This window comes from Pyrus communis, chromosome 12 (genome assembly GCF_963583255.1).
Source record: "Pyrus communis chromosome 12, drPyrComm1.1, whole genome shotgun sequence".
Classification (NCBI taxonomy): Eukaryota; Viridiplantae; Streptophyta; class Magnoliopsida; order Rosales; family Rosaceae; genus Pyrus; species Pyrus communis.
In genome coordinates this window covers 17,648,598-17,662,268 of record NC_084814.1, presented here as the reverse complement: position 1 = coordinate 17,662,268, position 13,671 = coordinate 17,648,598, and the positions used below count along the sequence as shown (strand labels likewise).

At 36.9% G+C, this 13,671-nt stretch overlaps 1 protein-coding gene and 1 long non-coding RNA gene across 2 annotated transcripts; both read left to right on the top strand.

The window, feature by feature from the left end:
• Positions 1-380: 380 nt before the first annotated feature.
• On the top strand, positions 381-1,340 carry LOC137711129 (NAD(P)H-quinone oxidoreductase subunit S, chloroplastic). Its single transcript, XM_068450336.1, has one exon. It carries the CDS (start codon positions 441-443, stop codon positions 1,185-1,187), a length of 747 nt encoding a protein of 248 aa, XP_068306437.1. The 5' UTR covers positions 381-440; the 3' UTR covers positions 1,188-1,340.
• Positions 1,341-8,838: 7,498 nt separating this feature from the next.
• Positions 8,839-10,694, top strand: LOC137711144 (uncharacterized). The gene is made up of 4 exons (XR_011065042.1): positions 8,839-8,933; positions 9,011-9,059; positions 9,572-9,657; positions 10,191-10,694. It is a non-coding gene; the product is annotated as an uncharacterized lncRNA (long non-coding RNA).
• Positions 10,695-13,671: the final 2,977 nt, after the last annotated feature.

The following is a 13,671-nucleotide window of genomic DNA, read 5'->3' as shown; positions in this document are numbered from 1 at the left end:
TTTTCATCCTAATCGACCTCAGTCTCACAACAATATGAGAGTTACCCTTTCTATCGGACTTATAAATCTTCTCTTAACATATGACTATTCACGTGGCGAGAAAAATATCATCCACAAGGGTCAAACCTAAGATATCATATAGTTCTATTTACAGATTGAGAAGAATACTTTTAAATTGTAATGTTATTGTGAGTGAAAATGTGTGCACATTAAACATTTAATACCCTTCCAAATTTCCAATGTATGAATGAGTTTGGCATGGCACGTGTGGGGTTTTATCGCAGATGAATATCAACATCAATCTGGTTGGGAAAGATAGGATCACAGCAAAATAATCCAACAGGGGTCTCTTTGTGGCCACAAATTACAAACGTACATACGTTTCTTTACCCCTCTCTCCTCTCTCTCTCTCTCTCTCTGTTGATTGAAGCTGTAAAACAATGGCTTCTAGCATCAATCTTCCAAGTTTTCAAGGCCCTCTTCTCAAATCCAATTTTCTTGGAAGAAATGATCTCTCGAATCAAGCTCGTAAATCGTCTTTCGCAGTTCACAAGCAGCCATCGACGCACTCCCTGAGACCCTCTGCCAAATTTAACCTATCCGAAATCTTGGGAGGCAGGGGGCTCTGCAATGGTGAAGCAGGTCTACTGCAAGAGCTTACGAGAAATGTCGAAGAACAGAAAAATGTCGAAGAAGAACAAGTATCAGCAGCAGCTGCCGCCAAAACAGAGGAAGAAAAACCAGATGGTTCTGCAACAGCTGCGATCGAAAGTGTTGAAGAAGATGGTTTTGATAAGGAGCTGATGGGACTTACCGGTGGATTTCCTGGTGGGGAAAAGGGGTTGCGAAAGTTCATTGAGAAAAACCCACCCCCCAAGAAGTCGTCGATTGCAATTTCCGGATCAACAGCAGCACTCGTGAGCACAAAGAAGCCGAAAGCACCTGAACTGCCATTGTTACTACCTGGTATGATTGCCATTGTCAACAACCCAAATAGTCCTTACTACATGTACTGTGGCATTGTTCAGCGAATCACCGATGGGAAAGCTGGGGTTCTTTTTGAGGGCGGGAATTGGGACAGGCTGATTACTTTCCGACTGGGAGAGCTCATGCGCAGAGACAAGGGCCCTCCGGGGAAAAATCCCAAATCCTGCGTCCTCGAACCTTTTCTCCAAAAGGATTCCTGAATGGGGACATTCTCTTAGTTTCTCTAACGCATGAATATGAATTTAAATTTGAAATGTGCAGTACTGAAATTCGTAGCTTAAATGGCAATTACTTTCATTGCAAATTGCATGAACCAGGGAAAACACTTCTTAAATCACATATTTATTGTTCAATGTGTTGCCTATTACTATCGACTTCAGCGCGTAGGTTGTTCTTCAAACAATATAAAGACGTCAAACTCTGGATACTTCCAGGTGCTTAAAAATTGTCAAAATAACATCCAACACATAGTCCTATGTTCTTGAAGCTCCACACAAGTTCAGAAGATGCCACCCAACTGCCAAAAGACGGTTACAACATATAAGTAAATGAATTGCAAGCCTAAAGGAAAGAGAGACAAGAAAATTAATTTCATGTTATTAGTGGTTCAAATGGACTAGTACCCACCCCAAACTGATCAAGATCAGACGTTTAGTTCACACATTCGATACCTCATAACAAAACATGAACATCAAGCAACGAATAATCTAGCCACTTAACGTGAGAACAAGAAATTATACTTATTTACTCCCCCTGACAATGTTTATTTTCAGCCATCATACATCTGGAAAGCCCAAACATCCAAAACTGGTCCACAAACTAAGATGCAGATTAACTTATAACTTTTCTGCATGAAATTTTTAGCTTCTAAACGGTTTACATGAATATAGCCTACCGCACTATTTCATAAGCACTGTCTAGTCAGAATTCCGGTTTCACTGCCTAATGACTCACACATCAAATGAATCACCATCCATCGTATAGCATAGCTTTCAGGCAAACAGAACTCGCCTATTAAACAGTGAGGTGGAATTTCCTCTGTACTGCTGGCTCAACATAAATTTATTTGCATGAATTGGGAAAAAGGGTGACTCCCACCACGTTCACCAATTCATTCAAATAAATATATGCGACATTAGTAGCCAGTCAATAGGTAATCATTATTCTTTTTCACCAAGCTGATTTTTTTTCTATGATTAGTAAAGAATAATGATTACATATACGAGACAAGGGGAGCACTTAAGGCTGAAGAATTCATTGCAGGGATAGTTGATATATCAAATCAATAGTGTAGAAATTTTCACAGCAAAAGTACAAGTTCCACATACCATAATGGCCTCAATCTCCTCTTTGGACAACGGTGTTCGTTCGGGTTGTTCAGAAGCTTTTCCTCCCAAGGTGGTTGAGGCCTTTGAACCTGAGAAGAAAGTGTGAGAAGAATCACCAGCCAAACCTTGAGTCTGAGGCTCGGTACCTGCAAGTAAACAATTACGAGTGTTAAAAGGAAACAAATCATTACCCAACAAAAAAGAGTACGTGACTACCAGCATGAGGGCAAACAGTGAATGTTCTGATATTTTTCAACAAATGACCGCATGCTATCTCTCTAACACTTTGGGATTTCCCACTTGTTTCACCTACTTATCGACGCATCAGAAAGAAACTGCCCAACGGACTAAAGATCAGGCTACTACGGATAAAATTGGATGTTGGATGCTGCATTACCACCACCACCACCCCCAACCTCACAAAGTAAAATTCAAGACCTTAAACATTGTAGAACCAGCAGAAATTCAAAACGTGCATTCAGAAACTCCCCAATTGGCATCGTCAATGTCCGCGTCATCATCATAATCTAAGTGAAATAACCTCCTAATGGGATTTTAGCACTACCCTAACCCTTAATTCAGCATTTGCCCAATGCAGCCAATCTGGACTGTTTCATGAACTCAAGCTCAAACAAGCAGAAAATTCAATCGAAAAATCAAGTCAGCCAATCTTAACAAACGATCCAATTGAAATCACACAGTAGTTTACAAAATTAGTCCTTTTTTTATGACATCACAAATCCAATCTATGCTTCAATTTAAATACAGAGAACGATAGATTTCTAAATTTACAAGAAAAGCACAGAAATTTGGGACATTCAAGAGAAACCCATTAAATTGGAGCATAAATACAGCTTAAATTCAAAAAAAAAAAAAAAAAAAGCGAACATGCATAAATAATTAAATTTATTAAAGATGAAAATCGAAACAATGGTTTGAGAAAAGGAAAAGAGAGACAGACCAGAAGGTTTTGGGTGTCTCTGAGGAAACTTGATGCGAGGTATCCTCTTCATCGCCTGGGCTCCACCCATCTCTCTCTCTCTCTCTTCTGTTGTACCAGTTCCTCCGGAGACGACGATTGAAAAAAAAGAGCGAGAATCTTCCACCGGCGATTTGTTTGGCAACTCGGGGATGGACAGAAGTTGCGTATAAAGGTCAATTAGTTCAAGGGTGCGGGTTGCCGGGTCGGAAAGTGAATCTAAATCCTAATCCACGCTTTCACAAACTGGGTTGGGCTTGTGATCAAGTCCGGGTTCTATCGGGTTGTAAATACGAATTTCATAATAGAATCAATATGACTACACGATAGATGATGAATCAACTTATCATTAATAGAAAATAAGCACGTTATCAATACTTAAATAATAATTTAATCGTTAACATCCATATCATTATTTATAAAATTTGATTCAGAAATTTGGCCTCCTTAGCATTATCTTTACAAATATATGAATGGGACAAAGTGAGTTTTGCCATAGATCATGACATCCAATTGTTCTTATTTATTCATTACATGACATGGATGCTTATGTGGATTTTAACTAATATTAAAGATAAAATAAAACTGAAAAAAGAAAATTAAAACTAAAATAAAAAAAGGAAGCAACTTTAATTGAAATTGGTTCTCCCATTTCCATTTCGATCAAGATTTGGATTCAGACTTTGAACCTTAATAAAAAAATCATTAACCGATGTGTTTTTTTCCAGACTTGGATTCAGGCTTCATCCTTTCCGTATTCTGGCTCTCAACAAATATTTTCCTTGTTCTGTTTGTAATTTTAACAGAACAAATTGAATGGGAATACACAATATTATAGAGGTGATATTGGTATCACATAAGAGAAAATACATCTTACATCTTTGTGTTTTAAGACAAGAGATTCCATATTCTGTGATCTTTTGAGAAACTCCATTAGCAGTTCCAAGATGTAGTAATTTTGAAGAACCGAAATTCAATTTTCTCAAATTATCAAAACCAAGCGCACAACAAGGCTTGGAATTAGGCCAAATGAAATAACATGAACAAGGGTAATATATTCAACTTCATGTAATTGCCATACAAATTAAAAACTTGATTATTATCTCGATCATGACAGAAAATTAATATCATTCGTTATGGTTGTCATTCTCTGAATCCTCTGATCAATAACATTCTTCATCATGGTATAAAGAAACTATAAGATATCGAAAAAAGATAATATGAGTTGGACTAAGAATATACACTCCTCAAATTCAATCTACAAGACTTGCACTAACAATAGCAATCAGTCAGAATATTTCTAGCTTTCTCACTTTACGATTTTGCGTTCACACATTCTATTGCCAACACTCTTCCTATATTGCCATCTTCACGCCAAGATTCTCTTCTTTTTTATTTTTTTATTTTTTTTATTTTTTAAAAACCGCATCATGTTAAGTTATTAAATCTAAACTTAAGGGTTTCAATCCATCAATTGTCACTTAATTTCTCTGTTTCCCTCCAAAATTTCAAGCGGATGTGTCATGACATCCCAGTCGAAAAGTAGAAAAACCCCTTTAAAAGCGTCAACTTCGACGAGAAACGAAAAGAAGGAAACTTGGGAGTTGGGATTAAAAAAGATGAGCCATTTTTCAATGGAAACCCAAGAAACTGAAGGTGGTAACTGGTAAATTACAAAAACAAAAACCCCAAATCGAGAAAACTCCAAGAGCACGATCGCATTCAGTTACAACGCTTGCAATGAGAACCCAAATTCTGACAGAATCATCACCAAGTCTTTTCTTTAAGTCCAAAGTTTTATGATCGGATTAAACTCGCATGGTATTATTCAAATTGGTAAAAACCAAGAAATTAAACCATAAACAAGAAACACAATCGCATTCAAAAGATTGACTGACCGGAAGACGACAATTGAGTCGCATTTTCTTGAGGTTTGATATTTATCGTCGTCTTCTTGTTGGCTTTGTAGTCTTTGGCTTCGTTTGTACTTTGTTGCTTTCTTACTTAAAACCCTAGAACATAAATTCGAGTTCAATTGAAACACATGAATTGGCAAAACAAATTTTTTTTTTTTTTTTTGCAAAACCCAATTTAATCACCCCGCATATATAAACAATAGTATAGAATTTAGGGTTTCGTTTTGCTTACTTAATGAAGATTCAAGAGAATAATAACTTGACTCTTTATAGAAGGCATCAACATTTCATATCAATCCAAGACATGAAATTGCAAAACCACATCAGCAAAGGGGGAGACGGAGGTGACACACCCCGATCGAAATCAGGGCATGCTGGCCGTCACGTGGAAGTGACGTAACCATGTGCACAGTGCGGAAGCTAATAAAATAACAATATAAATAGTACGACTAAATAAAAACTAGCTTTACACAAGGTAACAACGAACAAGTGCAAGCGTAAGTGCGACACTAAGTTCAGAGCATGAAAGCCTAATGCAGTCCAGGAGAAAACGACGCAACAAAAGCACACCTGAAGGTGGTAAGCACACCTGAAGGTGGTTCTACACTGGTGGTGGTTTGTCAGATATGCCGGGGAAATCCTCAGGGAAGCCACCAAACGTGCTAGCCAACTAGAACCTGGAGGGGCGCAAAACAAAAGCGTGAGTGGGTAAAAACAAAGCTTTTCGAAAACCATTTAATAAATAAGTTCTAACCCCTCGCCGTAAAACCTGTATACTTCCCAGAAAATAGTATATATATATATATATAATTCATGCTCAGGAATATGCTATGCCAGAACCTCAAAGTAAAATGCAAGTGCTCAGGTACTATCACATCAATGTCATATAATCTGTCAGCCGGAGTCACCTAACGTGACCTGTACGGTTGAATCTAGAGCTCAAATCTCACTCTCACTAACTAGACCTGCACACGAGTCGGAACCACCTAAAGTGGTCTGTACGATAAGCCTGGGTGTAAGATATATATATGCTCAAGTGCTACGATCACGTGAAGGCTGGACGAATAATCGCGGGTCACCTACGAGTCGGAACCACCTAAAGTGGTCTGTACGACAGGACTGTGCACCTAACTTGGATCCAAACTGAGCGTGTGGTGCGGGAGGTGAACATCACGTGAAGGAATGTGCCCAACTCTGGGCGGGAGCACTAACACCGGGGGTGCAGGTTATGAGCTCTCTATGCATCTCAAATCACTACTGAATGTAAACATAAATCACAACTCACCTGACACTTACCTGTGCGACCGTAGCACCAAACATACATATATATACAATTAACGATGCATAAACAACGACAACTATAGGCATGGCATATAAACGAATAAACGTTCTAAATCAATTTCTGGGAAAAGTATAAGTATATAGGTATATACGGAAAACCAAAAGCCCACTCATTGGTATGTGGAAAGGTCGTAACCCCCCTACCTCGAGTGACCACGCTCGTCCTCGGGATAGGTATCACCTATATGCGAAACAACTATAAAAACGTTAATTTTAAAACACATAACCAATCTCAAGAAATAACTTCTCATACAATGCTCAAATGGTGTGTATGAATACACCAACGTGATCTACTCAACCTCAGAAACATCCCCATATTTTTAGAAAAAATTTTCACCGCCGCACGCGCCCCCACGCGCAGGCACGTGCCTGGCACGCTGACGGCGTCAGTTAACGCCGTCAGGAATATTCCGTTAACTTTAACGGATTCCGTCAACGGCGTTAGGAATATTCCGTCCAAACTGATGGAATATTCCGTCGTCTTCTCCGGCGAGGCTCTGGCGCCGGAAATTTGGGAAAAACTTCAAATCGTCCTATCTTCTTCGTTTTTCAACCAAATTTCACAAAATTGGTACCAAATTGAAGCTTACAACGAGAGGAACAAAATCATACCACTTTCAAGTGCTAAAATCCACGAAATCTCGCCGGGAAAATACCCCCAACTCCGGCCAACCTCGAAACTCGCTATCCCGACGTCCAAAACCTTCAAACGAACCACCCCGAGCCTCCTAAGGACCTCACCAAGCTTGAAATTCCCAAAAACATAAGAATTTACGTGTGCATGAACAATACCAAAAATCGGGTATCCCGACTTCGATGTGAAAACGAAGGTATCCTTACTTGAAATGGGTATGGTTAGACTCCAATGGACCTCACGAGCATGGATACGTACTTTGTTTCTTCGATCTGTGAAGATTACATGGGTTTTGGAGGTGTGTCCGTACAAGGGATATGAAAATGGGAAGGGAAATGGGCACGGGATAGGTGCAGGGATAGGGGGAAAGGGTGAGGGAAATTATGGGAGTGTGTGTGTGGTCCACAACCAGCCACACCAACTCAAAACAACCACACAACGTAAAAATCACACTAAGGGCAAAATCGTCTTTTCACGCGTACGTTTTAAAATTTTTGGAACGGGCTGTCACAGAGGACTAAGTACAACTAGGGTTTATTCCTTTTTTTTAATTTTAGTTTTAATTTTCCAGATTTAATTTTAATTTTTTTTTCGTTTTATTTTATCTTTAATATTAGTTAAAATTCACACAAGCATCCATGCAATTTAAAGAATAAATAAGAACCATTGGATGTCATGTAATCAAAAGGCTTAAAAAGAGTGTAAAAGTATTTGTAAAAATATTTGTCCCTTGATATTATTCACCGTATCCATTACGTTGAGAATACAAATGTTGCATTGTGTGAGTTGCATTTTGTGGACTAGTTAAAAAGTTTTGATATGAATAAAAATATTTGAGAATCCAGACCAATAGTACTTATGGGAGATATCAAAGATCAGTCAATATTATCAATGTTTACCTTTAATTTTTATACTCCACAAAATCCATTCATTAAATCATTTTATACATCAAATATTTAATGACGAAATTAATATTTACTAAATTATTATGCGTTAATTGAATGAATAAATTTTTTGTATTGATGAAGATGGGTATAACCGTTAACTGATGGGGAATCCGTTACCCGGTGAGTATGGTTATAAATAATACCCGATGGTTAATTAGCGGTTATTGATATGGTTAATTTTCGTGGTTATGTGGATGAATATAGCATTTTCGTCTCCAAACCAAACCGTTGACATCTCTAACCACAATATGTTATTGATGAATGAGTTATATGAAAGCAACCAGTGTGTGAAAATTATGGGGGAATGACTTAGCTATCTTGAGATTACAGATCAACTTAAGAAGAAAGAAAAAATAATTTGTTTTGTAATGCATAGTGATTAATGCACTAAACTTCATAAATTATCGCTTATGATTAGTAATATTTTAAGGTATATGGAAAGATTGGAGTTCTGTCCACAAGTACCTTAAATGTAGGGGGAGTGTACCCAAATGTTAGTAAAGCAAATTACTTAGTAAGTTTGAACATATGTTCACTACAAGAAAACATGGTATATGTGACGAAATTATTTGTGATGCTCAGAAATTCAGCACATTTAGATAAAATAAGTGAAAACTTTTGAAAAAACATCACATAAAGATTTTTGTAGGACTTATCGACCCTGACGACCAGCCAACTAGTGGTTTGCCACCGACGGCGTCCACCACCTCTCTCACCCACTCTCTCACCCTTTGCGCCTCGCTCATCACTATCTCCTCTCTCTCTCACCTAGCACGAAGATTGGGGAAAGAAAAATCTTTGGTTATTCTGCTTTCTTACCTTCGTTGAATTCTCCATCAATTTCTCTCTTCATCTCACTAATTCCTTTCTCTCTACAGCGGTCTCTCTCTAAAAGCGGTTGGAACATTTTCGAACTCTGATTTTCAGGTGTGCTTTATATTTTTCTTATTTCGATCAATTTCTCGATCTTTGATTTTGATTCTTTTTTTTTCTTCTAATTTTTACTTTGTTTTTATTTTGATTTCAATTTGTGAAGTCGAACTTCTACGTTGAAATTTTGGTTTTTAGGTTTATGATTTAGAATTCGAGGTTGGGAATTAGGGTTGCAATTTGGGGATTCTATTTGGGCTTGAAATTTCTGAAAAAAATGCAATTCTATCATGTATTTCAAATTTTCCCGTTTCGATTCGGGATTAGTAAAAGAGCCACATAAGTTAAGTGTGTGAAGTGATTGTGTTGAATGAGTAAAGATGCAGTAATATCAAGCAAGTTCGTGGGTTGTCTGTGTGATTTTGTGGGCTGTTGTTTTCTTAATCTCGATTGATTGCAGGTTTGCTGATAAATTGCAAATTAATTATACATGCTTGCTTCCTATGTATTTTGTAAAATAATGGTGCGATGTCTCTGTTACGTTGTTGTGTTTTGTTTGAATTTTGTAGAAGCTGAAAGGTTGTTTGATTGTATGCTTATCCAAGACGTGCTTCCCATCTCTTCCCATAGAGCTCTAGCCTTTGATAAGGCCTAGGTAACTTTTTCACTAACTTGAGATTAAGTCCTATTAATTTTTCAAGTATTATAATTTTCCTATACATAATTGTTGTCCTTAGCTTGCTTCTATGAATAATTTGTGCTTTTGCTTTCGACGGGGTATGATTGTTGTGCTTTTGCTTGTTGATGATGATTTTGCTTGAACTTGGTGTCGTAGAAATCTTATGAAAATTTACAAGGATTAAAGCAAGTGTTGAGCCATAAGTAATGTTTATACGAATTTGAGCTCTTAGATTATATAATAACAGTCCAAATAGCTGGGGTTGCATCTCCAACCCCACAATTAGCCTGAATGAATTTCTTCTTCTTCTTTAATTTTTAGGTAATACTTTTCAGTTATAGGTTGATACCTAGTTGGCTGAAATCTCTTGCTGTTATTTTCAGTTACAAATTTAATATTTACCTCACTTACCTTGGAGTTTGAGCTCTTAGAAGTTGTTAATCAAAATCTCAATGCACCTGCTATTCTCTAGACACCAATGTTTATTTTCTTCTCTTTTATTATGTAAGGATAAGATAAAGAAAAAGAAGGATGGAGTTAAAAGGAGAAAGTATTCAAGAAGCACCTGAGATAGTGATGGTGATCTAAATGACAATGGTACTTGTGCTGAAGTAAAGACCATGATATGGCTGATGACTTATATTATGTATTTTGTTGTTGGTTTCAAACATGCACACGGTATACTTGTTTTGTTACCGACTCAATGCCTTAGAATCTTGTTAGCATCTCAATATGTTTAGAGGTGTTAGGATGCTTATGTTAGCTTTTGGGATATACACTTAGTGTATGTATTGGATGTAACCTAAGTTATTGATCAATGAAATGTGATTAACCAAAGCATTGCCTCATATTTGTTATGAAATGTGTATGTATCCCAGGGTGTAACCTAACTTATTGACACTTTCAGTCTCACTTATCATCAGCCATAGCATTATAGGGTCAGATTGGGTGATGATAAATTCCTCACTTATACATTTGTTATGTGACAAACTAATAGGTCACTGAATTCTGTGTTTTGTGATGCTTATTATGTCACAGTTAAAGTTATTAAGTGACGAATTTGACATCACAAATACTAAAAATATGTGGCGAATCAAAAATTCGTCACTAAACTATAGGTGACTTAGTATATGTGACGAAAATAGTGACGTTGGATTTTCGTCACATATAATCAAATGTGACGAATTTTCATGTTTATGTGACGAATGTCTGTCGCCACCTAAGCCATATTTTCTTGTAGTGGTTTCAAGGAGCATATGTATCAAGGATTTAATGTGGGAAGATAACTACTCTCGAATGAAATATAATTTCATAACATACCATAAGAAACAGTCAACCTAATGGATCCAATTGTTAAAAGATTGATTAGAGAGTAAGTTGTATCATCGAAGGGAATGAGTTAAAAACCCATAATCAAAGTAGTCATAGTGGAAATCCAACCTAGTTGACTGAAGATCTCAAAATCTAGGTTAAAAAAAGACAACTAAATTATGATATCTAAGAGTAGCACTGTGGAGATATACTCTCTTACCCATGTCCTGTGATATACTAGTGCTGCCTGCCATTAAGATTAGGTTAAGCTTTATTTTTTTAATGATTCCTATAACTTGAAAGACTTAGAAGTCCAAGTGGAGTATTGCAGGATACTCTTAATGGGAAGTCACCTATCTTGAGTGATCGATGGGGTCGTTCCTATGAGAATTTTGTAAAAGGCTTATGTGAAATCCCATCCCCCGATTTCATTATTTAAGTACGTATTTAAGTCATTTTATTTTTATTTTTGTTTTCATTAATTTTAGAGTTTTAATTATTTGGTTACAAAGTTTGAACTTTTGTAAATAGTCATTTAAAATCCGTAAACCTTTCCGGGTCACATTTCGTGTTTCGAATAGAACTCGATTCCACGAACGAGTTGATGAAAACTATTTGCGAATTGGAGTTACAACGAAGAAGTTACGAGCAACGAAAGTCGAACCTAAATTGTAATCTAAGGACTTACTATAAATAACAAGTCCCATTTAGTGGGACAACAACCAATCCTGTGTAAGACAACTGGACTTATGCGACTCGTTTTAACCCCATGAATCGATTTCTTTCACTCGGACTTGCGCCCCTACAAGTATTTCAGACGCCAATTTTGATGATCCTTGACTGCGCCGATCTTAGCCACCACTTCTAGTTAACACCCTACCTTACCCCAAGTAAAACCTGCCCAATGTTTACACTGTTTGACCATCGTACGAGGCGTATCGACGGCACGAAGTTGGAAGACCAACAAATGGTGATCTTGCCGTCCCGTTGTTAACGCTGTCGACCACCACCACCCCTGAGAAGCTCTTGACGTCTGGAGAAAAACCTTAGCCTTGGATGAGACATTCGTGTAGTGACGGCAGCGCTGTGGCGCATCGATTCCTCTAACCACATTCTTGGATTTCGTCACAAGTATGAAAATTGTTCCTTATACTTGGATCCACTTGCCTGCAAAATTTGGTATAAATCGAAGTTGGTCAGAAAACTGAGTTTCTATTCGCCAAAAACCGCAGCGTGGCTAATGGGCCAACTTTGTCGTTCTAGGAAAAATTTGATGTCCTAAGCCTTTATTCAAGGTTCGCTTGTTGGAACTTGATATGATGGTTCGATTATTCGAATTATGAGGCAATTATACTAGCATTCGGTTTTTTTAATTGACGCCAATCCAACTGTTGGATTGTCATTAAATTTAACAAGCATGCTAGTTATCAATTGACGGACCTTTAAGAAATTGTGGAACGGAAAATCCTGTGCTCATACCTTTTAGATTGAAGAATCTTAGATTATTGACATTCGTAGTAGATGAAAATTCGATCATTAGATTGTCACAAAATTATATTATGTGGTTATACGTAATATTTGAGGATCTTAGGAATTCACGAATCGGAAATCCGACGTACAGATCTTTCAGATTAAATTACGTAGGATTATTGACTATTCGTTAACCACATTGACCAGGAGTTGACTTTTGGTCAAAATGTACCGAATTGGAATGAATGTCTTATAATCAAACACGAGGTAAATATAAATCAACAACCAAATAGAAATTCGTAAAAATTGGAAAGAATAAAAATGCACATAGCATTTCGAACTCGGGACCTCTTTAATTTAAAAAAAAAAAAAAAAAAAAAAACAGAAACAACTGTTTTTGGTTAAACTTCTTAATCATTTGATCAACTTTTATAAATTTATACTCTTATGGACATAAATTCGTAAAAATTGGAAAGTAAAAAAATGCACATAGAGTTTCAAGTCAAGACCTTCTTGTTAATTTAAAAAGCAAAAACCAGCACTTTTAGTTAAACTGCTTGATCATTTGACCAAATTTTACAAATTTATACTCTTATGAAACGAAATTTGTAAAAACTAGAAAAAAATTAAAAAGTCAATAAACGCACCTAACGTTTCAGACCCAAGACTTCCTCTTTAATTTTAAAGAGCAGAAACCACCACTCTGATTTTTTTGGGACCCTGGATAGTAGCCCAACTTGCCTTGGGCCAGAGCCAACCCTAGTTAAAATTTGGGCCATGGTTTAATGTAGGGCATTCAGCTTCTTGGTTCAACTAATTAGTTCGTAGCCTTAACCCATTGGAACCTAACTGAGTTAGTTGAAAATTTACTTGGAAATTGTTTTAGCATGCAATAGTCTATGGGTTCATTTGAAAGACTTTTAAAATGACTTACACCGCTTTTGCCGAAAATGTTTTTTGTGTTCAAAAAGCATTTAAAGTGCTTTATGTAAGAAGCATCAATTATGTGCTTCTTCTAGGAAGCACTTTAAGTAATTTGTCAAGATTTACTTGCATTTTTACTAAGGATTGGTTTCAAAAATATTTTTCACTAAAAGCGCCATCAGCCATTTTAAAAGTACTTCCAAACGAGCTGTGCATGTGTTCCTCGACTCCACTTGTACTGATCACATTTTTGACCTTGCGTATGAAACTTGTTGTCATTAGGAT